Source organism: Canis lupus, chromosome 2, assembly GCF_003254725.2.
Source record: "Canis lupus dingo isolate Sandy chromosome 2, ASM325472v2, whole genome shotgun sequence".
In the NCBI taxonomy this organism is placed as follows: Eukaryota; Metazoa; Chordata; class Mammalia; order Carnivora; family Canidae; genus Canis; species Canis lupus.
The window spans coordinates 5,232,193-5,256,539 of record NC_064244.1 but is presented as its reverse complement, the minus strand read 5'-3'; the positions used below and the strand labels follow the sequence as shown (position 1 = coordinate 5,256,539).

Genomic DNA, 24,347 nt, shown 5'->3' with positions numbered 1-24,347 from the left:
TTTTTTTTAATAATAAATTTATTTTTTATTGTGTTCAATTTGTCAACATACAGAATAACACCCAGTGCTCATCCCGTCAAGTGCCCCCCTCAGTCCCCGTCACCCATTCACCCCGCCTCCACCCTCCTCCCCTTCCACCAGCCCTAGTTTTTTTGGTGGGGTCTTTGTCCGGTTTTGGAATTAAGGTGATGCTAGCCTCATAGAACGAGTTTGGAAGTACTCCATCTCTTTCTATTTTTCCAAACAGCTTTAGTAGAATAGATATGGTTTCTTCTTTAAAAGTATGGTAGAATTCCCCAGGGAAGCCATCTGGCCCTGGACTCTGTCTTGGGAGGTTTTTGATGACTGCTTCAATTTCCTCCCTGGTTATTGGCCTGTTCAGATTTTCTATTTCTTCCTCTTCCAGTTTTGGTAGTTGTGGTTTTCAAGAAATGTGTCCATTTCTTCTAGACTGCCTAATTTATTGGCGCATAGCTGCTCATACTAAGTTTTTATTTTTTTTTATTTTTATTTTTTTCATACTAAGTTTTTAAAATCGTTTGCATTTCCTTGGTATTTGGTTATCTCTCCTTTGTCATTCATGATTTTATTGAGTCTTTTCTCTCTTCTTTTTAATAAGGCTGGCTAATGGTTTATCAATCTTATTAATTCTTTCAAGGAACCAACTCCTAGTTTTTTTTTATCTGTTCCACAGGTCTTCTGGTCTCTATTTAATTGAATTCACCTCGAATCTTTATTAATTCTCTACTTCTGTTGGGTGTAGGATCTATTTGCTGTTTTTTTCCCAGCTCCTTTAGGTGCAATGTTAGCTTTTGTATTTGAATTCTTTCCAGTTTTTGGATGGATGCTTGTATTGCCATGTATTTCCCCTTCAGGAATGCTTTTGCTGTATCCCAAAGATTTTGAACGGTTGTATCTTCATTCTCATGAGTTTCCAGGAATCTTTTTAATTCTTCTCTAATTTCCTGGTTGACCCTTTCATCGTTTAGCATGATGGTCTTTAACCTCCAAGTGTTTGAAATCCTTCCAAACTACTTGTGATTTAGTTTTCTAGTTTCAAAGCTTTATGGTCTGAAAATATGCAGGGGATTATGCCAATTTTGGTAAATGTTAATACCTGATTTGTGACCCAGTATGTGGTCTATTCTGGAGAAAGTTCCATGTGCACTTAAGAAGAATGTGTATTCAGTTGCATTTGGATTTCAAGTTCTGTAAATATCTATGAAATCCATCTCGTCTAGTGTATCATTTAAAGCTCTTGTTTCTTTGGAGATGTTATGCTTAGAAGATCTGTCGACTGTAGAAAGTGCTACATTCAAGTCACCAAGTATAAGTTTATTATTACCTAAGTATGTCTTAACTTTGGTTATTAATTGAGTGCTATACTTGGCAGCTTCCACATTCGGAGCATAAATATTGATGATTGTTAGGTCCTCTTGTTGGTAGATCCTTCACGTATCATATAGTGTCCCTCTTCATCTCTTACTAGTCTTTGGGATAAACTTTATTTGATATGAGGATGGCTACCCCTGCTTTCTTTTGAAGACCATTTGAATGGTAAATGGTTCTCCAACCTTTTATTTTCAGGCTGTAGGTGTCTTTATGTCTAAAATGAGTCTCTTAGCAGCAATATCCGCAATAGCCAAACTGTGGAAGGAGCCTCGGTGTCCATCGAGAGATGAATGGATAAAGAAGATGTGGTCTATGTATACAATGGAATATTACTCAGCCATTAGAAATGACAAATACCCACCATTTGCTTCGACGTGGATAGAACTGGAGGGTATTATGCTGAGTGAAATAAGTCAATCAGAGAAGGACAAACACTATATGGTCTCATTCATTTGGGGAATATAAATAATAGTGAAAGGGAATAGAGGGGAAGGGAGAAGAAATGGGTAGGAAATATCAGAAAGGGAGACAGAAGATCGAAGTCTCCTAATTCTGGGAAATGAACTAGGGGTGGTGGATGGGGAGGAGGGCGGGTGGTGGGGGTGACTGGGTGGCGGGCACTGAGGGGGGCAGTTGACGGGATGAGCACTGGGTGTTATTCTGTATGTTGGCAAATTGAACACCAATAAAAAATACATTATTAATAAGTAAAATGAGTCTCTGTAGACAGCAAATAGATGGATCTTGCTTTTTTATCCAGTCTGAAACCCTGCGCCTTATGATGGGGTCATTAAGCCCGTTCACATTCAGAGTTACTATTGAAAGATATGAATTTAGTGTCATCATGATACCTATTCAGTTCCTGTTTTTGTGGATTGTTTCCTTGGACTACCTCTTTCTTTTACTGAGTCCCCCTTAATATTTCTTGCAGAGCTGGTTTGGTGCTCATCATATTCTTTCAGTTTCTGCCTATCTTGGAAGCTCTTTATCTCTCCTATTCTGAATGAGCTCCTGCTCGATAGAGTATTCTTGGCTGCAGGTTCTTCTCATTTAGGACCCTGACTATATCCTGCCAGCACTTTCTGGCCTGCCAGGCCTCTGTGGCGAGCTCTGCTGTTATTCTAATACTTCTGCTCATAAGCGTTAGGGATTTCTTGTCTCTTGCTGCTTTAAGGATCTTCTCTTTATCTTTGGAATTTGTAAGTTTTACTATTAAAGGTCGAGGTGTTGAGTGGTTTTTATTCATTTCCCCAGGGCAGGGGTGGGGGGGAATCTATCTCCTGTATCTGAATGCCTGTTTCCCTTCCCAAGTAAGGGAAGTTCTCAGCTATGATTTTTCAAATACACTTCCTGGACCTCTGTCCCTTTCGGCACCCTCTGGAACCAGAATTAAACGTAGATTTTTCCTTCTAAGGCTGTCATTTATTTCCCTTAACCTAGCCTCATGATCTTTTTTTTTTTCCTCAGCTTCCTTCCTTGCCATCATCCTGTCTTCTATGTCACTCACTCGTTTTTCTACCTCATTAACCACTGTCATTAGGACCTCCAGTTTGGATTGCATCTCATTTAATTGATTTTATTTTTTTTTAAGATTTTATTTATGAGGGAGAGAGAGAGAGAGAGAGAGAGAGAAGCAGCTCCATGCAGGGAGCCCGACGTGGGACTCGATCCTGGGTCTCCAGAATCCGGCCCTGGGCTGAAGGCAGCGTTAAATCCCTGTGCCACCTGGGCTGCCCATTTAATTGATTTTTAATTTCGGCCTGATGAGATCTAAATTCTGCAGTCATGAAGTCTCTTGAATCCTTTATACTTTTTTCTAGAACCACCAGTAGCTTTATAATCGTGCTTCTGAATTCGCTTTCTGACATTGAATTGTAATCCAAATTTTGTAACTCTGTGGGAGAGAGGACTGTTTCTGATTCTTCAGTGGCGAGTTTTCCTTCTAGTCATTTTGCTCAATGTAGAGTGGCCAAAAAGAAGTTGTACTGGAAAAAGGAGAGAGAGAAGCAAAAAGGGGGGGCGGGGCGAAACAAACAATACAAATAACAAGGGGGAGTATCCTCTGATTCTGTATACTGTAAATCCCTCGACTTCCCCTGGAACTTTCCAGCGCTGCTTTGGTCAAGAACTTGCTTTCCCTGTCCTTCCAGCTGGTCTTCTGGGGGAGGGGCCTGCTTCTCCCAGCAGTGCTGATTCTCAGGTTTGTGCACCTGGGGCAGCTGCCCAGCCCCTGCCAGGTGCACAGTTCAGTGGGAGCTGTTTATCCTGTGAGGCCCGGGCTCAGTCCCAGGTACAAGGCGACACCAGGCGGAACAACAGTGGCTGCGGCCAGGTCTCCAGCCCTGGAGTCAGCTCCCGCAGTAATTACCACAGCTCCCAGTCCGAAGGGGCCTGGGTGCTCCACAGGCGGGCTGCACCCAGAGCAGGAGCCTCCTTACTGCCGTGTGTTCTCTCGGCTTCCGCCTGTCCCGGGGGGAGTGCCAGATCCTGGGCTGCTTCCCCTGGTGCCCTGGGATCTGGGGTCTGTGCCGGTGGAATCACGCTCCTGGGCCATGCAGCCCCCTCGAAGCGGAGCCGCCGCCTGAGCCGCTCCTGGCCCCTCCGGGCGCATGCTGCAGCCCTTTAGGGAGCTCGGCCCATAGTATGTGGCGCCCTCTCCCTTGGGGCGCAGTTCCTCTGTTAGTGCCCCTGGGAGCCTGAGGGCATCCCTGCCCATCCTGGGATCCTGCCCGAACTCCCTGCAAGTGCCTTTCCTTCCGGGAAGATTGGTAAACCTGCATCTCTGGGACTGGCCTTTCCTGTACTGGGGTCACTTGCCGCCAGGTCTGAGCCAGGCTCTTTGCGGGGCCTCCTCCCCCTTGGATGCTTTTTATTTTTTCTGTCTTCCTACTTTGATAGAAGTGAAAACTCTTTTCACTGTAGCATTCCAGCTGTTTTCTCTTTAAATCTCAGGCCGAATTCCTTGTGCTCTCTTAAGTAAAATCCTTTTTATTTTAAAAGTGGCTTAAAAAAATCCATGGATGCTACATTTGTGGTGAGCATAGTATAATGCATACAGAAACCGAATGCCTATGCTGTACACCTGAAACTACTGTAACGGGTTAACTATACTCAAGTAGAAAAAACTTTTAACTCCATAAAATAAAATAAAATAAAATAAAATAGGAGATAAAAGAACTGATGCCACAGATATACAAGTATCACAAGAGATTATTGTGAACCATATTGCAAGCACCCATATTGTGAAGTCTATATGGCCAAGAACAAGGAACAGCCTTGCTCTACACTGAATATTTCTATACCCACTCCTCCAAACTCAGGTTTTAAGTCTTAGTGTTCAATGTGATGATATTTGGAGGTGGTGGCTTTTTAGTGCCCTTATAAAGGAGGCGGGAGGGAGCTCCCTTGGCCCTGTCCCTTATGAAGATGCTGGAGGAAGACAGGCACTCATGAACCAGGAAGCAGACCCTCACTCGACACTAATCTGTCAGTGCCTTGATTTTGGACTTCCTAGACACCAGAACTATGAGAAATACTAAGATAGTTTATCAAGATAGCTGATCCTAAGCTCAATATGCAAAGTATATTTATTTCTACAAGCTGTAAACAGGAAATGAAATTGATTTTTAAAAATAATTTAAAATAGGATCAAAAGTATCAAATAACTGAAAATAAATCTAAAATATATCTTGCAGGACCTTTATAAGAAATTTTTTTAAACACCAAGAGTTGAGCAATTAAAATATTGTTTGGAAAACTCAGTATTACAAATGTCTCTTCTCTTCAAAATATTTATAGATTCAATGCAATCCCAATCCAAATCTTTGTATTGTAAAGCTCCATAAGTTGATTATAAAAGACCTATGGAGCCCTTTCCCCCTTTATCCTTTCCATTCCCAAAGATTTCAGTCCAAAAGCACAGGAACAGAAACAAGGAGCGGTGGTGTCCCAGAGGGAGGTATTGGAGCCTGGCACAGAATTGGGAAGGCATAAATGTAGGAGTGCCACCTGAACAGTCTTAGAGCTCAAGACATAGCATCTCTGAAAGGTGAGTAACTTAGGATGAGGTATCACAGACTTCAAAGGTTCAGGAGGCATCCACACAGGGAAAGAACAGCCCAGCATGGGTTTTCAGAGCCTGTCAGTGAGGCACATCATCTGCAGAAGTGGCCTGGCATAGGGTATCTCAGAAAGGAGGTTATTATATGTCTCAAAGTACTTCTCCATAAAATACTAATTGTAAAGTGCAAAGTTAACATTCTGGGAAGAAAAACTGAAGATACTACTCCAGCGATCAACATCACCAACAATGGGACAAATCAAAACTGTAGGTCACGTGATATGATGCAATGAGAAGAGTAGAGGACCAGTTCAGTTGTGCTCTTGCTAAAATACATATATGTATATGTATATAAATATAATCTTAATTTTATCATAAGGAAACATAAGATACGTAAGAAAAACCCACACTGAAAAGACATTCTACGTTACTGGAATGAACTCTTCAAAGGATTAAAAGTCACAAAAATCAATGGAAAGACTAAGGAACTGTTCTAAACTGAAAGAGACTAAGAAACACAACATCTTAGTTCAGTACATGGTTTTGAATAGGACCTTCCTTGCTATAAAGGATACTACAGACAAATGTCAGAGCTTTAAAAGAATATGAGGTTTATTTTATTTTTTTAGAAGATTTTATTTATTCATGAGACACACACACACAGAGAGAGAGAGAGAGAGATGCAGAGACACAGACAGAGGGAGAAGCAGGCTCCATGCTATGAAAGGAGCCTGATGTGGGACTCGATCCCCGGTCTCCAGGATCACACCTTGAGCTGCAGGCGGTGCTAAACCACTGCGCCACCGGGGCTGCCCAGAATATGAGGTTTAGATGATAGAGGGGATAGTTGACGTAGCAATTGCACAACTGGGTATTTACCCCATAGATACAAATGTAGTGAAATGAAGGGGCACCTGCACCTCAATGTTTATGGTAGCAATATCCACAATACCCAAACTGTGGAAGGAGCCAAGATGTCCTTCAACAGAGGAATGGATAAAGAAGATGTGGTATGGGACCCCTGGGTGGCTCAGCGGTTGAGTGTCTGCCTTTGGCTCAGGGCATGATCCTGGGATCCGGGAAGAGTCCCATGTCCGGCTCCCTGCATGGAGCCTTGCTTCTCCCCCTGCCTGTGTCTCTGCCTCTCTCTCTCTCTCATGAGTAAATAGATGAATTCTTTAAAAAAAAAGATGTGGTATACATACAAAGTGGAATATTACTCAGACGTCAGAAAGGATGAATACCTACCACTTACATCAATGGGCATGGAACTAGAGGGTATCAGGCTGAGTGAAACAAGTCAACTGGAGAAAGACAATGATCATATGGTCTCCCTCATAGGTGGAATATAAGAAATAGTGCAAGGAGGGGAAACTGAATGGGGAAAAATCAGAGAGGAAGACAAACCATGAGAGACTCAACTCCAGAAAACATACTGAAGGTTGCTGAAAGGGAAGTGAATGGGGGGATGGGGTAAATCAGTGATGGTCATGAAGGAGGGCATGTGACGTGATGAGCACTTGGTGTTACATGCAACTGATGAATTATCGAAAACTTTATCTGAAAACGATGACCCTTCTAAATGTTGGGAAATTGAATTTAAATTTAAAAACATAATGTATACCTAACATAGTTTGAATGGGTGTACTTATATGCCAATTTTTAAAAAACACAGTACTGTAAATGTATTTTCTCTTCCTTCTGATCTTTTTTTAAAAGATTTTATTTATTCATAAGAGGCAGAGAGAGAGAGAGAGAGAGAGAGAGAGGCAGAGACACAGGCAGAGGGAGAAGCAGGCTCCATGCAGGGAGCCTGATGTGGGACTTGATCCCGGGTCTCCAGCATCACACCCGGGCTGAAGGCGGCACTAAACCGCTGAGCCACCCGGGCTACCCTCTTCTGATTTTTCTTAATAACATTTTTCTCTAGCTTACTTTATAAGGAGAATATAGAATGGAATACATATAACACACAAAAAATAGGTTAATTGACTGTTTTGGTACAATATTCTGGTCAACAGTAGATTAGTAGTAGTTAAGTGCCTGGGGAGTCAAAAGTTCACAGATTTTTACACAGAGGATCAGTGCCCCCCTAAGCTCCACATTATTCAAGGGACAATTGTATTAGTGTTGATTTTCTGATTGGCAGGGTTGTACGGTAGCTATGTGGAATGTACTGACTTGCAGGATATAGGGGCCACAGGAATTGGGCATAAATTAACAATTTACTTTCAAACCATTCTGGAGGGAAAAGGTCGTTTTCTCTATTTTTTCTTTTCTCTAATTTTAAGACTCTTCTCAAAAAGTAAATTAAAAAAAAAGAAAAGATAAAAAGCCTTAGGCAAATCTTTTTCACCATGAGGAAAGAACTATGAATAATAAGTATTTAAAATTGAAATTATACACAGGGTTTATGGCACTATAAAAATTGAAATACATACAAACATTGGTGATAGCTTTAGCAGCAGTATATCAAAATGATGTGTGTCTAAATCCATATGTCTAGTAATAAAACATAGAAAATACAAAAAAAAAAAAAAACAACAACTACCAATTACCAGCCCCAAAACATTATCAACAACTTGGTCCGATCTACTTGGGCAGATTGGAGCCTGTAAAACTCAATAATGCTGGTTTCCATGTAGAAAATATGCTTAAATTTAATCAGATGCCAAGAAACATAGCTTAAAATAATATATAAACTTTCATTACACACGATATAACAAAATTTCCTTTAATAAAGATTTTTTGTACATCAGATATTTACTGGGAAACAATTAAAATGTTATATTAAACATCTAGGTAATAAACTTTTACTATATAGCTTTCAGATCATATACTTTCTATTCAAAATCTCTACATATTCTCGTGATGCTTGCAGTACTAGATCTTGATTTACATTTGATTCGTCAGTAGGTCCTAAAGGAGAAGATCTACAGAATCCTGATTCTCAATCATGAGCAACTGAAAAAGAGAAAGAATAATATTCTTTATCTGAAATACTTTGTAGTTAACTAGAAGTTAGTAAAAAAAAGTTGGAATCTTCTGAGTGTTAAAAGGATGAAAAATATCTACATATAACTACAATATAAAATACAAGATTACTATTAAATCAAGTTTGCTCACGATTGCCCATTGAATTAATTACTACTGTGGATAAACACTAGAGCTTCTGGTTTTCTCATTACAAGATGAGATTGCAAGCTGATGGCACAGTCCACCCCTGAACAATCATATACTATCAACTGAAAAATCTAACAGGCAATATCTAGAGTCAAATATATCATGGCAGGTTTAAAACAAGACATTATAAGAACACACAGAAGGGACATCCTGGTTTTCTATCAATATTGTCTGCTTTTCGGTGGAGGGAATAGGAAGGCTGATACCTGAAAGATTACTCTCTGCAAAGCAGCAGAGTAGGGTAATGGCGACAGAGAAGGCTCACCAATGTGGCAAGAACCAAATTGATTTGGGTGCTTATATTCCATGCTAAGAAACCTGGAATTTTACCCAATGGCAAAACCAGTGGCTGGAGATTGAAATGTCACCTGTCAAGGGACAGCTATATGAACTACATAATTGCTTAACTAAGTATTACTAAGACAAGTCTGGTCTGTTTGGTCTTCTACCACTAGCAGAAACAAGAATTTGAGAACGCCCACATTTTCAGATTGACAGTTCCATAGCGATGGCACAAGTGAAGGAAGATTACAGCCAAAAGTGCTAACAGGCATACAGGCTGCAGGTTTTTAAAAAAGGTATGAAACACGATGACCAAATGAGGAATAAGTCTCTTATTCATTATGTTTATGTTTTACATTTTTTATTAGATATATCTAGACAAAATTTTAACAAGGGGAAGGGATGCCAGTTACTATTTGTGGTTTATTTCAGAAATTAATGACCATCTAAATTTGTAAATTTGGCAACATACCTTCTTTTAGTTCTCTGATTATACTGTCTTCCAACATCTGCTGCATCTGAAATAAGTTAAACGTTACTTACAATGTTCAAGTTAAACAAGAGACATTATTGTAGGAATTTTATTTTGCTTATGAAACGTGGTCTGGAAATGATACTTTTAGAAAGTAAAAGCTACAATTTGCTTAAATAGAAAGCTAATCACATAAATAAAATAAATCCCTACTTATTTTAATCTGGATAACTGAGAAGAAAACTGTAATGCTGTTTAGAGGATTCTAATAAAAAGTACAATTAATATTGATCAATCGAATATACAGAATTTCTGGAAGAAGAGGACGATGGTGGAGGAGTAGGAGACCCTAGTTTTGTCTGGTGTCTGGGATTCAGCTACATAGGTATCAAATCATTCTGAACACCTGTGGACTCAGACAGAGATCCAAGAAAAGAATTGTTGCAATTCTACAAATAGAACAGCGACCGCTTTCTGCAAGGTAGGAGGTGTGGAGAAATGAATCAGAGGCATATATCAGAAGATTAAACCAGGGCGGCAGGGAACCTCTGGAAGCCAGAAGGCAAGTCCTGGAAAGTGATATAGCAGCAGAGTGCACAACCAGAACTTTTAAGAGGTCTGTTCCAGTGAGGACATCCCTGTCTGAAAGATGCTCAGGTGGCAACGGGGGGCAGCATCCTAAGTGGGACGGACAGTGTGGTCTCAGGATCCCTGGGGGGGCGGGGTCACAGAAGGAATGGGGGCGGCGCCTGAGTATGGCAGTTGCCAAGGCGTTTGAGCGGGGAAGCCAGTTGCAATCAGTGAGCCCAGGAGTGGGCATTCAGCTCAGTGTTGCCATAAACCCCAAACCGAGGAACAGTCAGGTGACCACTTTCCAAGCAGGAAAAACTGGGCAAGACCTCCTCCTTCCCCCCAGGAGGCACAGTGTGAATGGGAGCTACAGGGGTCTGCAAAGTTTGGAAAATCGAAAGGGGGTCTGTGCTTGAGATAAAAATGCTTGGTCACAGGCTGGGTGAATACAGAGTGCAGACAGAAACCAGGGAGACACAGTAGGGAGTGAGATCTTTCAATTCCAGGGCTGGAAATTAGGAGGCCACCATTTTCATTCTCATCCTCTAAAGCTGCCCAGAAAGCCTTCAGGGAACAAAAGCCACAGAGAGCAATCTGGAGCTGCTTACCTGGCCTGGCCCCCTGGCAAGGGTGGTGCAATCCCACCCTAAGCAAAGACACCTAAGAATCAGTGCAACAGGCCTCTCCCTCAGGAGGTCAGCAACAACTTCCTGCTAAGACCAACTTTACTCATCATACAGAGCTGCAGAACTCCAGTGCTAGGGGCAAACAGTATACAGAACTCATGGCTATTTCTCATGACTCCTTAGTCTTTCTATTTTAATTTTCTTTTTGCTTTCAACCATTTTCTTCATTTATCAACTCTTACAATTTACCTTTTTACACTTGCATTCAATCCTTTCACTGCTCTTAATATTATTCCTGTATATATTGAAGTTTTTCTTTCTGTACCATTTCGGGAAGTAGTTCCTTCTAAGAAATAGACTAAAATACAACCAGAATCTACTATACTGCTCTATTCTCTTCATCTGTCTGATTATAATATTTTTAAAATCTATCTTAATTTTCATATTTACAGTTACATTCTATCCTTTCATTGCATTTAATTTTATTTTTGCATATAATGAAGTTTTTCATTCTTTACAATTTTGGGATGTAGTTTCTTCTAACAAACAGACCAAAATAAACTTACGATATAGTATATTGCTCTGTTCTGTTCAACTGGCTGATAATATCCTTTTTATTTTGACTTTTAATTTCCATTTTTACACTTACATTCTAGACTTTCCTTGTATTTAATTTTATTTTTGTATATATACAAGGTTTCCTCTTAACCATTTGGGGATGCAATTTCCTAACAAAAAGACCAAAATTCACATAGTATCGGTGTACTGCTCTGCTCTCTTGATCTCTCTAATTCTATTATCTCCTTTGTTAACCTTTAAATTGGCTTCGGGTCTCTTCTGATTTGTTTAGCATGTATTTATCTGGGGTCATTCTTGATATTTTTCTATTCTGTTCTCTCACTCATCTCTTCTTCTCTGGACAGAATGACAAGATGGAAAAACTCACCGCCACAAAGAGAACAAGAGGTAGTACTGACTGCCCTGGAACCTAATCAGCATGGATAGAAGGAAGAGGCTGGAGCGAGAGTTCAGAATAATGACCATCAAGATAATAGCTGGGCTTAAAAGACACACAGAGGACACTAGAGAATGCCTTTCTGGAGAAATAAAACAACTGATATCTAATCAAGTTGAGATAAAAAAGGCTAATCTTAGTGAGATGCAATCAAAAATGAAGGTTCTAACTGCTAGGATAAATGAGGCTTCACAGAGAAGTAGTGATATAGAAGACAAAACAATGGAGAATAAAGAAGCTGAGGAAAAGCGAGAGAAACAACCACTGGACTATGACAGGAGAATTTGAGAGATGAGTCGTACCACACAGCAAAACAATGTTAGAATAATGGGGATCCCAGAAAAAGAGGGGAAGGAGGGGGCAGAAGGCATATTTGAGCAAATTATAGCAGAGATCTTCCCTCATCTGGGGAAAGAAACAGGCACTCGAGTGCCAGGAGGCACAGAGAACCTTCCTCAAAATCAATAAAAAACAGGTCAATATCTCCAATATAATAACAAAGCTTGCAAATTTCAGACCCAAAGAGAAAATCCTGAAAGCAGCTTGGAACACGAGGCCCTGAACCAAGAAGGAGAGAAATATTCAACTGGCAGCGGATCTATCCAAAGAGACCTAGCAGGCCAGAGAGAGCTGGCATGATATACTCAGGGTGCTCAAGGAGAAGAGTCTACAGCCAAGAATTTTATCCAGCAAGGCTCTCATTCAAAATACAAGGGGAGATAAAAAGCTTCCAGCACAAACTGAAACTAAAAGAATTTGTGATCCCTAAAACAGCTTTGCAAGAAGTGGTAAAGGGGAAACTTTAAGCAAACAGAGAGCCCAAAAGTAACACAGACCAGAACACGGACTTTACACATAATACAATGGCACTACATTCATATCTTTCAATCCTTTCTCTGAATGTAAACAAGTCAAATGCCCCAACCAAAACACACAGGGTATCACAGTAGATAAAAAAAAAGCAAGACCCATTGATATGCTATCTGAAAGAGACTCATTTTAGACACAAAGACAACTTCACATTGAAGGTGAGGGAGTGGAAAACCATTTATCATATTAAAGGACATGAAAAAAAACTGGAGTGGCAATATTTATATCAAACAAATTGGATTTTTTTTAAGATTTTATTTATTTATTCATGAGAGACACACAGAGAGCGAAAGGCAGAGGCACAGGCAGCGGGAGAAGCAGGCTCCGTGCGGGGAGCCTGATGTGGGACTAGATCATGACCTGAGCCGAAGGCAGATGCTCAACCACTGAGCCACCTGGTCATCCCACAAATTGGATTTTAAACCAAAGACTGCATTAAGAGAAGAAACAACAACAACAAAAGATGAAGAAACTCACTATGCCATAATTAAAGGGTCTATCCAAAACTAAAATTGGACAATTATAAGTTTTAATGTGTCTAAAGTGGGAGCAGCCAACTATATAAATCAACTTTCTGTTAAGATTTCATTTATTTATTTATTTGACACACACACACACACACAGAGAACACAGGCAGTGGCAGCAAGAAAGAGAGAAGCAGGCTCCCCACTGAGCAGGCAGCCTGATCAGGGCTTGATCCCAGGACCTTGAGAACATGACCTAAGCCAAAGGCAGAGCCTTAACCGACTGAGCCACCCAGGCCACCTTATAAAGCAATTAATAACAAAAATAAAGGAACACATGGATAGTCATATAATAATAGTAGGTACTTTAACACAACACTACTGTAATGGCCAGATCATCTAAGCAGATGATCCACTAGGACGCAAGGGCTCTGAATGACACATTGCACAAAATGGACTTCACAGATAACTTCAGAGCACTCCATCCTATGACAACAGAATACACATTCTTCTCGGGTGCACATGGAACAAACATTCTGCACAACAGATCACATACTCAGTCACAAATCAGCTCTCAACTGGTACCAAAAGACTGGGATCATTCCCTGCATACTTTCAGACCACAATGCTTTGAAACTGGAACTCAATCTTGACAGGAAATTTGGAAAGAATTCAAATACACAGAGGTTAAAGAATCCAACTGGGGCACTAAGGCACATTTTAAAACCTCATAGAAACAAATGAAAATGGAAACACAACTGCTCAAAACATTTGGGATGCAGCAAAGGTCATCGAAAGAGGATAGTATATAGCAATGCAAGCCTTTCTCAAGAAATGAGAAAGGTCCTAAATACACAACCTAACCCTACACCTAAACGAGCTGGAAAAGAACAGAATATTAAAGCCTAAAACCAGCAGGAGAAGAAAATTCATAAAGATCAGAGCAGAAATCAATGAAATAGAAACCAAAGGAACAGTAGAACACATCAATGAAGTCAGGAGCTGGTTCTTTGACAGAATTAATAAGATCGATAAACCCCTGGCCAGACATATCAAAAAGAGAACGGAGCCAAAAAATTAGGCAATCTAGAAGAAATGGACGCATTCCTGGAAAGCCACAAACTACCAAAACTGGAACAGGAAGAAACAGAAAACCTGAACAGGCCAATAACCAGGGAGGAAATTGAAGCAGTCATCAAAAACCTCCCAAGACACAAAGGTCCAGGGCCAGATGGCTTCCCAGGGGAATCCTATCAAACGTTTAAAGAAGAAACCATGCCTATTCTACTAAAGCTGTTTGGAAAGATAGAAAGAGATGGAGTACTTGCAAATTCGTTCTATGAGGCCAGCATCACCTTAATTCCAAAACCAGACAAAGACCCCACCAAAAAGAGAATTACAGACCAATATCCCTGATGAACATGGATGCAAATATTCTCAACAAGATACTAGCCAATCGGATCCAACAGTACATTAAGAAAATTATTCACCATGACCGAGTAGGATTTATCCCCGGGACACAAGGCTGGTTCAACACTCGTAAAACAATCAATGTGATTTATCATATCAGCAAGTGAAAAACCAAGAACCATATGATCCTCTCTTTAGATGCAGAGAAAGGATTTGACAAAATACAGCATCCATTCCTGATCAAAACTCTTCAGAGTGTAGGGATAGAGGGAACATTCCTCAACATCTTAAAAGCCATCTACGAAAAGACCACAGCAAATATCATTCTCAATGGGGAATCACTGGGAGCCTTTCCCCTAAGATCAGGAACAAGACAGGGATGTCTACTCTCACCACTGCTATTCAACATAGTCCTGGAAGTCCTAGCCTCAGCAATCAGACAACAAAAAGACATTAAAGGCATTCAAATTGGCAAAGAAGTCAAACTCTCCCTCTTTGCCGATGACATGATACTCTACATAGAAAACCTAAAAGCCTCCACCCCAAGATTGATAGAACTCATACAGCAATTTGGCAGCGTGGCAGGATACAAAATCAATGCCCAGAAATCAATGGCATTTCTATACACTAACAATGAGACTGAAGAAAGAGAAATTAAGGAGTCAATCCCATTTACAATTGCACCCAAAAGCATAAGATACCTAGGAATAAACCTAACCAAAGACGTAAAGGACCTATACCCTAAAAAGTATAGAACACTTCTGAAAGAAATTGAGGAAGACACAAAGAGATGGAAAAATATTCCGTGCTCATGGATTGGCAGAATTAACATTGTGAAAATGTCAATATTACCCAGGGCAATTTACACGTTTAATGCAATCCCTATGAAAATACCATGGACTTTCTTCAGAGAGCTACAACAAATTATTTTAAGATTTGTGTGGAATCAGAAAAGACCCCGAATAGCCAGGGGAATTTTAAAAAAGAAAACCACATCTGGGGAAATAAGATCATGAATGAAAGAAGACAGATCACGACCAGCACCAGAGAAATACAGACAACTATAAGAACACATTCTGAGCAACTATATGCCAACAAACTAAGCAATCTGGAAGAAATGGATCCCTTCCTACCAAAACTGAAACAGGAAGACACAGGAAACCTGAACAGACCCATAACCAGCAAGGAAATGGGAGCAGTCATCAAATATCTGCCAACAACCAAGAGTCCAGGACCAGGTGGCTTCCCAGGAGAATTCTACCACACATTCCAGGAAGAATTAATCTATTCTTCGGAGCTGTTTATAAAAATTAGAAATGGAAGGGAAACCTTCCAGCGTTCTCTGTGAGGCCAGCATTACTCTGATCGCAAAACCAGAGCAAGACCCCACCCAAAAGGAGAATTACACTCCAATATCCCTGATGAACATGGATGCCAAAATTTTCACCAAGACACTGGCTGGGAGGATTCAACAGTACATTAAAGGATTATTCACCATGTCCAAGTGGGTTTTATGCCTGGGCTGCAAGGGTGATTCGACATCTGCAGATGAATCAATGTGATACACTACAGAAATAAAAGAAAGGATAAGAACCATAGGATCCTCTCAAGAGATGCAGAAAAAGCAGTTGACAAAGTGCAGCACCCTTTCCGGATCAATACTCTTCGCAGTGCAGGGAGGGGGGGGAGCATATCTCAATATCATAAAAGCCATCTACGAAAAGCCCACACCTGATGCCATTCTTAAGGGGAAAAACTGAGAGCTTTGCCACTAAGGTCAGGAACACGACAGGGAAGTCCACTCTCTGGACAACCAGTGTTGTTCGACATAGCCTCAGCATTTAGACAACAAAAAGAAATAAAAAGGCGTCTGAATCAGAAAAGAACTCAAACTCTCACTTTTCTCAGAGGACATGATATCCTATGTGGAAAACCCAAAAGACTCCACCCCAACGTTGCTAGGACCCTTTCCTGAATTCAGCAAAGCAGCAGGATAGGAAATCCATGCACAGAAATCAGTTGCATTTCTATACACTAACAATGAGATGGAAGAAAGAGAAACTGAGGAGTCGATTCCATTGACCATTGCAGCAAACACCATAAGATGCCTAGGAATAAACCTACCCAGAGAGACAAAGGATCTATACTCTGAAGATGACAGGACATTCTGGAAAGAAATTGAGAAAGGTGTAAAGAACTGGAAATACATTCCATGCTCATGGATTGAAAGAATTAAATATTGTTAAAATGTTTATGCTAGCTCCATCAATCTATATATTCAATGCAATCTCTATCAAAATACTACCAACTCCTTTTATACAGCTGGAGTAAATAACGGTAAGATTTGTTTGGAACCTTAGAAGACCCCGAATAGCCAAACATATGTTGATAGAGGTAGCCATAGCTGGTGGCATTACAAGCCGGACTTCAAGCTCTATTTTAAAGCTGTGATCAACAAGACAGTATGGTACTGGCACAAAAGCAGACATGTCGATCAATGGCCCAGAAGAGAAAACCCAGAAGTGGACCCTCAACTCTATGGTCCACTCCTCTTCAACAATACTGGAAAGAAAATCCAATGGAGACAAAGCAGTCTCTTCAACAAATGGTGTGGGAAATCAGACCACCACATGTAGAAGAATAAAACTGGACCATTTTCTTATGCTATACACAAAAATAGAGTCAAAATGGATGAAACACCCAAATGTGAGATAGGAATCCATCAAAATCCTAGAGGAGAACACAGCCAGCAACCTCTGTGACCTCGGCTGCCGCAACTTCTTGCTAGAACATGTCACCAGATGCCAAAATGACCTACTGGGAATTCATCAAGATAAAAAGCTTTTGCACAGCAAGGAAACAGTTGACAAAACCAAAAGACAACTGACAGAATGGGAGAAGGTGTTTGCAAATGCCTTATCAGATAAAAGGCTGGTATGCAAAGTCTATAAAGAGCTGATCAAAGTCAACACCCAAAGAAAGATAACCCAATGAAGAAATGGGCAGAAGAAATGAAAGGACATGTCTCCAAAGAAGACATACATATGGCCAACAGACACATGAAAACATGCTCAACATCAGCTGGCACTAGAGAAATACAAATCAAAACCACGGTGAGTTTCCCCCTCACACCTTTCATAATGGCCAAAATTAGCAAGTCTGGAAATGACAGATGTTGGCGGGAATGCAGAGAAAGGGGGATCCTCTTATGATGTTGGTGAGAATACAACCTGGTGCAGCTCCTCTGGAAATCAGTACCGGAGGTTCCTCAAAGAGTTGAAAAAGGAGCTACCTATGTAAAACCCAGCAATTGCGCTAGAAGGTATGAATCCCGAAGATCACTTTGGTCGGGATCCAAAGGGGCACCTGCACCCATATGTTTATACCAGTAATATCCTCAATAGCCAACCTGAGAGATATGGATGTTCTTTGAAAGAGGTATGCATAAAGAAGATGTGATGTAGATATAAATAAATAAGTATCATATTTATTTATTAGACAGAGAGAGAGAGGGAGGGAGAGAGAGAACAGAATATTACTCAGCCAATAAATAATTAAATCTTTGGACCTTTGGGTGGCTCAGTGGCTGAGAGTAGGCCTTTGGCTCCGGGCATGATATATATATCATAACATTATAAGCTAGTTAATTGAATTTAAATAAAAAATAGTAAAGAAACCAATGGAGCTAGGAATGTGAAATAAAAGAATATACATAACTTCTGAAGGATCTTTGTAACTTCTGTTACAAAATTGTAAACAAGAGTCATTTTACACTTTAATAGTTTGTGATTTTCAGAAAAAGTGCCCTTTATGAGAGATTAATCATTTGTTTAATAAATTATTCCTCCGAATGAACTTTCCACTTTTGCACTTTTGCACTTTTGATTTTGCACTCAACAAAATCTTGAGGTATGTTGTATGCTCTATTTTTCAGCACAGACTCTTAAATACATAAAACAATGGAAGTGGGACTACATAAAGTCATGTGGAATTTCTCCTGGTAATATTGAGTAAAACTATTTTGTTATCTATATGATGACTGATGTACTTCTTTTCATGTGAACACAGAGATTTCAGAAAATCTGCTTCAGGAAAGGAAAAAATATAAGCTAGCACCAGTTTTCCAACTTAGTTTCGCATTGATAAGTTTCTAGAATTAGAAACAAGGAAAAGAAATTTTAACTGTAACTTTGTTTCCTTTCTATGAATTAGGACCAATTTTTGAAGCACCTGACTTACTATAGTTATCATTATCTACTTAATTATGAAATATTTAGGAATATTTCAGACTACAGTTGACCTTTGAGCAACACAGTGGTTAGGTGCACTTACCCCCGTGCAGTCAAAACTCTGTATAATTTCTGATTCTCCCAAAATTTAATTACTAATAGCCTACTGGTGATGGGAAGCCTTACCAATAACACAGTCCATTAACACATGGTTTGTACATTACATGTGTTATATAATATATTCTTAAAATAAAGTAAGCTAGAGAAAAAAAGGTTATTGAGAAAAACATAAGAGAAAATACAGTACAACACAACAGCCAAGAAAGTCCATGTGTAGGCTAACTAGACCTGCAGCTTCAATTCCATGTTGGTCAAGGATCAAATGTGCATTACAAATATTCCCATCTAGAATGCTCTTATTTCTTATAAAAGGCATCCTCTCATTGAATTCCCAAAATAGGGTCTAAATACGGTACTAAGTGGTGCCTAGGTGGCCCAGTCACTTAAGTGCCTGCCTTCATTTCCTTAAGGAACGATCAAAGTAATATAATGATCTTTTCGCCAAAAGTCTTTTCCTAAATACTTGCTTCTGTGACCCTGGTTTATTTCCAGGTGAGAATTGAGTTAGATGGTAGAAATAGCTTGCAATCCATTAATAAAGAGAACATATTTGCAATTTTATTTATACTTTTCCATTTATCAAAAACATAAGAGGGTAAGAAAATTATACACATAAAAACAACGTATCAGCAAATTTTAATTCGAAGACTCATTAATTAGAAGGATTTTCTCATAACAGTTTGTTTCCAAACTACCAATCATAGAAATCTAAGGTTCCATTGGGGATACTGTAGGATTGAGGGACAAAAGTCTACAGCTGTAGTCTCATCTCTCTTTTAGCTACACAGCTCCACTGGTCTCGGTTTTGTATAATACAGTTTAATGCAAAAACAGAAACAAACAAAAAAACAAAACAAAACAAAAACAAATTAAGTTCCATTCTTTGAAAAAAATATTGTTTTCCAAAAGGTAGTCACTAATTTAGTCAAAGTCCCTAATTTTTTTATTTTAATTTTTATTTATTTATGATAGTCACAGAGAGAGAGAGACAGAGACACAGGCAGAGGGAGAAGCAGGCTCCATGCACTGGGAGCCTGATGTGGGATTCGATCCCGGGTCTCCAGGATCACGCCATGGGTCAAAGGCAGACGCCAAACTGCTGCGCCACCCAGGGATCCCAAAGTCCCTAATTTTACATAAGAGACAAGAAGGCCTCAGAAAGATTGCAGTTTGCCTCAGGTCAAAAGACCAAAGAGTTGCAGGCCAGGAATGTGCTTTAGGTCCTCCTGAGCTGAGAGTTTTTATGCCAGTTACTTCATCATCTTCAGGAAAAATACCTACATTTTTAACTATAACTGACTGAAAATGAACACATAAAAGTTTGTCATGTGGCTCAATAACGACTAGGCATGAGGCACAAAACAGCTTTCTAATTAAATTATAAATTTTAAAGTCTAAAGTGTAATTTAAATTATAAATTTTAATGTTTTATGAATAAAAATACAGCAATGGAAATGATCTTTACTCCTATTGGGAACAGTTAATAGACTGCATTTATAAGCACAAATTTTTTAAACCACAAGACACGGAACTTGAAGGAGAAAATCTTTAGTTGAACCAAAGAGGCTGAAATGGAGGAAACTCTTCCTGGAAAGAATTATTCTTTTCCTCCAGATAAAACTTGGTTTACCAAAATCAATCAACAAATGAGTTATCTATGTTGTGGATTATTAAACACAAAACAGACTTCTCTTTACCACCTAGTATGCTCTGTCCAACCTCTCATCATTATGAGAGTTGGTATGTACAAAAGACAGGACTAACTTTAATTTAAATCCAGTCAGAAATTAGAGGTAAACCATCATTACCCACAAGTGGATTTATCTCTACCTCCCTCACAGCAGGAAGGGAGATTTGCCTAATGAGTGAATTGGGGAGAAGGCACTAGGCAGTGCTTAGGAGATTCCAAATCTCTTTTTTGAAAAGATGTGCTCACCCATGGTAACATGAATTCAGGTCTGCTCTCATCTTCGTGGGATGGGCATCAAACATTTGTTTCCTCCATTTACAACTGTGTGGGGAAGTGCCTAATTTGGGATAAAGAATTGGGAAGCCCACTGTGGCTACATACCCACCCAAACCACATCCTCCAATCTGTTAGCATGTATTAGTAACAAAGGCTACTAAGTTTAACTCCATCTGCCTGACTCCTGTGCTCTGAACTCAGAAAAAGAAGAGCACTGTCCTCTGCCACCTACCCCACCACAGCTCCAATGAGAGAAATGACCAGACAATACTTTGAAAAATGTTTCTTCTTGCTTGACTTTATAACTAACATTCATTGTTCAAAGCAACATATTTTGAAGAGGGAAAAGTTGGAAAGAACAATTTTAGAAACAAGCAGAGAAAGTCAGACAAAACGAGGAGACAGAGGAGTATGTTCTAAATGAAAGAACAAGGCCACGAGATAGAACCTCAGAAAAACAACGAAATGAAACAGAGATAAGGAGTCAGCCTGATAAAGAGTTCAAAGTAATGGTCACAGAGATGCTCAGCAAACTTGGAAGAATGGACGGATTCAGTGAGAACTTCAACAAAGAGAAAATATACAAAAGAACCAATTAGGGCTGAAGAATACAATAACTGAAATGAAAAATACACCAGACACAATCGACAGCAGATTAAAAGATGTGAAGAACAGATCAGCAATCTGCAAGAAAGGGTAGTAAAAATCATCCAAGCTGAAAAGCAAAAAGAAGAAATAATTTGAAAAATTAAGATACAGGGACCTCTGGAATAGCATCAAGTATAATAAAACTCACATTAGAGAGGTCCCAGAAAAAGAAGAGAGAAAAGGGTGAAGAACTTATTTGAAGAAAGAATACCTAAAAACTTCCCTAACCTGGGGAAGAAAACAGGCCTCCAGGCCCAGGAAGCATTGCCAGTCCCAAATAAAAGGAACCCAAAGAGTTTCACACCAAGACACATAATAACAAGTCAAAAATGAAAGAGAAAAGGAGAATCTTAAAAGCAGAAAAAAAGAAAAGAAAAGAAAAGAAAGGAAAGGAAAAGCAATTAGTTATATCAAAGCGAACCACTACAGGGATATCAGTGGATTTTTCAGCCAAAACTGTGGCATGCACTCTGGAAAACTGTGTGGAGGTTCCTCAAAGAGTTAAAAATAGACCTGCCCTACGACCCAGCAATTGCACTGCTGGGGATTTACCTCAAAGATACAGATGCAGTGAAACGGCAGGACACCTGCACCCCGATGTTTCTAGCGGCAATGTCCCCAATAGCCAAACTGTGGAAGGAGCCTCGGTGCCCATCGAAAGATGAATGGATAAAGAAGATGTGGTCTACTGTATACAATGGAATATTACTCAGCCATTAGAAACGACAAATACCCACCGTTTGCTTCAACGTGGAGGGACCTCAAGGGTATTGTGCTGAGTGAAATAAGTCCATCGGAGAAGGACAGACATTATAATGGTCTCATTCATTTGGGGAATATAAAATTTAGTGAAAGGGAATAAAGGGAGAGAAAATGAGTGAAAATATCGCTGAGGGTGACAAAACATGAGAGACACCTAACTCTGGCAAATGAACAAGGTGTAGTGTAAGGGGAGGTGGGCGGGGGGTTGGGGTGACTGGGTGATAGGCACTGAGCGGGGCACTTGGGATGAGCACTGGGTGTTATGCTAAATGTTGGCAAATTGAACTCCAATAAAAATCGGAGAAGGACAAACATTATATGGTCTCATTCATTTGGGGAATATAAATAATAGTGAAAGGGAATGGAAGGGAAGGGAGAAGAAATGGGTAGGAAATATCAGAAAGGGAGACAGAACGTGAAGACTCCTAACTCTGGGAAATGAACTAGGGGTGGTGGAAGGGGAGGAGGGCAGGGGATGGGGGTGAATGGGTGATGGGCACTGAGGGGGGCACTTGACGGGATGAGCACTGGGTGTTATTCTGTATGTTGGTAAATTGAACACCAATAAAAAATAAATTTATCATATAAAAAGAAAGTTAAAAAAAAGAAAAGAAATTGTCGCATGATATTTTCCAAGTGCTAAGAGGAAAAAACCTAGGATATTTTTGGCAGGTTTATAATTCAGAACTGAAAGAAAGATAAAGAGTTTCCCACACAAAACTTAAAGAAGTTCATCACCACTAAATAGGTCTTATAAGAGATGTTAAAAGGACTTCTTTAATCAGAAAAGCCCAGGGTACCTGGACGGCTGTCAGTGAAGAGTCTCCCAGGACCCTGGGATCAAGCTCTGCAAGGGACTCCCTGTTCCCTGCTCAGAGAGGAGCCTGCTTCTCCCTCTCCCTCTGCCCCTCCCTCCCCTTCACTTGTGTTCTCACTCACTTTGCTCTCAAAGAAAGAAAGAAAGAAAGAAGACCATAACTAGAAATAAGAAAATGAGACAGTTTTTGTTTTAATTTTTATTTATTTATGATAGTCACAGAGAGAGAGAGAGGCAGAGACACAGGCAGAGGGAGAAGCAGGCTCCATGCACCGGGAGCCCTATGTGGGATTTGATCCCGGGTCTCCAGGATCGCGCCCTGGGCCAAAGGCAGGCGCCAAACCGCTGCGCCACCCAGGGATCCCCGAGACAGTTTTATCATAAAAACAAACATACAGTAAAGGTAATAGACCAATCATTTTTATAAAGCCAGTATGAGGGTTACAAGACAAAAGGAATAATATCAATTATATCTACAGTAACTAGTTAAGGGATACACAAAATACAAAGGTGTAAACTATGACATCAAATTTATAAAACAAGGCAGGGTGTAAAAATGCAGTGTTTTTAAAATCTGTTTGAACTGAAGTAACCATCAACTTAAAAGAGATTGCTATACATACACAGGATGTTATATATGAACTTCATAGTAATCACAAACCAAATATTTATAACGGATACACAAATGGAAGAAAAGCATCCAAACATAATACTAAAAGTCATCGAATCAGAAGAGAATAGAGCAAGAAAACAAGGAAGTCGAATGAAAGAACAAGACTAAGGCTTCATTTAACATGAGTCTATGCTACATTTTTCTACATTAATAAACCATGAATATACTATCAAAATCATAAGCCTATGTGCATTGATTGAAATGGGTATTTTAACAACAATGATACACAATGGAAATGGGTTGTTATTAAAGGCTCCCTATCACTGCCATCTTAGTCATCAATCATTCAAGTGATGGCATCAAGGTAAATATATGTGAATTTCATTTGAAATATCCAATTATTTGTGGGGTGCCTGGGTGGCTCAGTCAGTTAAGTGTCAGAATCTTGATTTTGGCCCAGGTCATGATCTTAGGGTCATGAGATCCGGCTCCACTCTGAGCATGGAGCCTGCCTAAGAGTCTCTCTTCTCTCTTTCCCATTGCCCTTTACCACCTGCTTGCTTTCCTTCATTTTTTCTCTCTCTCTCTCTCTCAAAAAAAAAAAAAAAAAGAAAAGAAAGAATCAAATATTTCTTTGACTTACTTATTTAGAAAATCTCTACAGTTGCTCAGCAAGCCATTTTATAAAAATTGAAATAGAAGTAATATAAGTTAAAAAAAAGGTGTTATAAGAAAGCAATTAGGGATGTGCTCTCATGTAAGAAAATGCCAAAACTTACAACATTTTTTAAACTGTTTTATTTATTTATTCATAAAAAGTACAGAGAGAGAAGCACAGACATAGGCAG

At 39.7% G+C, this 24,347-nt stretch overlaps 1 protein-coding gene and 1 long non-coding RNA gene across 4 annotated transcripts in view; one reads left to right on the top strand and one right to left on the bottom strand.

The window, feature by feature from the left end:
- The first annotated feature begins 4,188 nt into the window (after window positions 1-4,188).
- On the top strand, window positions 4,189-7,999 carry LOC125752979 (uncharacterized). The gene is made up of 2 exons (XR_007403716.1): window positions 4,189-6,062; window positions 6,278-7,999. It is a non-coding gene; the product is annotated as an uncharacterized LOC125752979 (long non-coding RNA).
- Window positions 8,000-8,172: 173 nt separating this feature from the next.
- The window catches only part of LOC112643353 (ankyrin repeat domain-containing protein 26-like), a 39,995-nt gene continuing 23,820 nt past the window's right edge, over window positions 8,173-24,347 (bottom strand). Inside the window, exons 6-7 of one of the 3 annotated variants that reach the window (XM_049096788.1) lie at window positions 9,390-9,435; window positions 8,173-8,416 (exon numbers count right to left, since the gene is read on the bottom strand). In XM_049096788.1, the coding sequence (XP_048952745.1) occupies window positions 8,403-8,416; window positions 9,390-9,435 (60 nt within the window). In that variant the 3' untranslated portion in view covers window positions 8,173-8,402. Of the gene's footprint in view, window positions 8,417-9,389; window positions 9,436-11,183; window positions 20,721-24,347 lie in introns of those variants that run through there. The other 2 variants (XM_049096790.1, XM_049096787.1) reach the window with 2 other exon arrangements.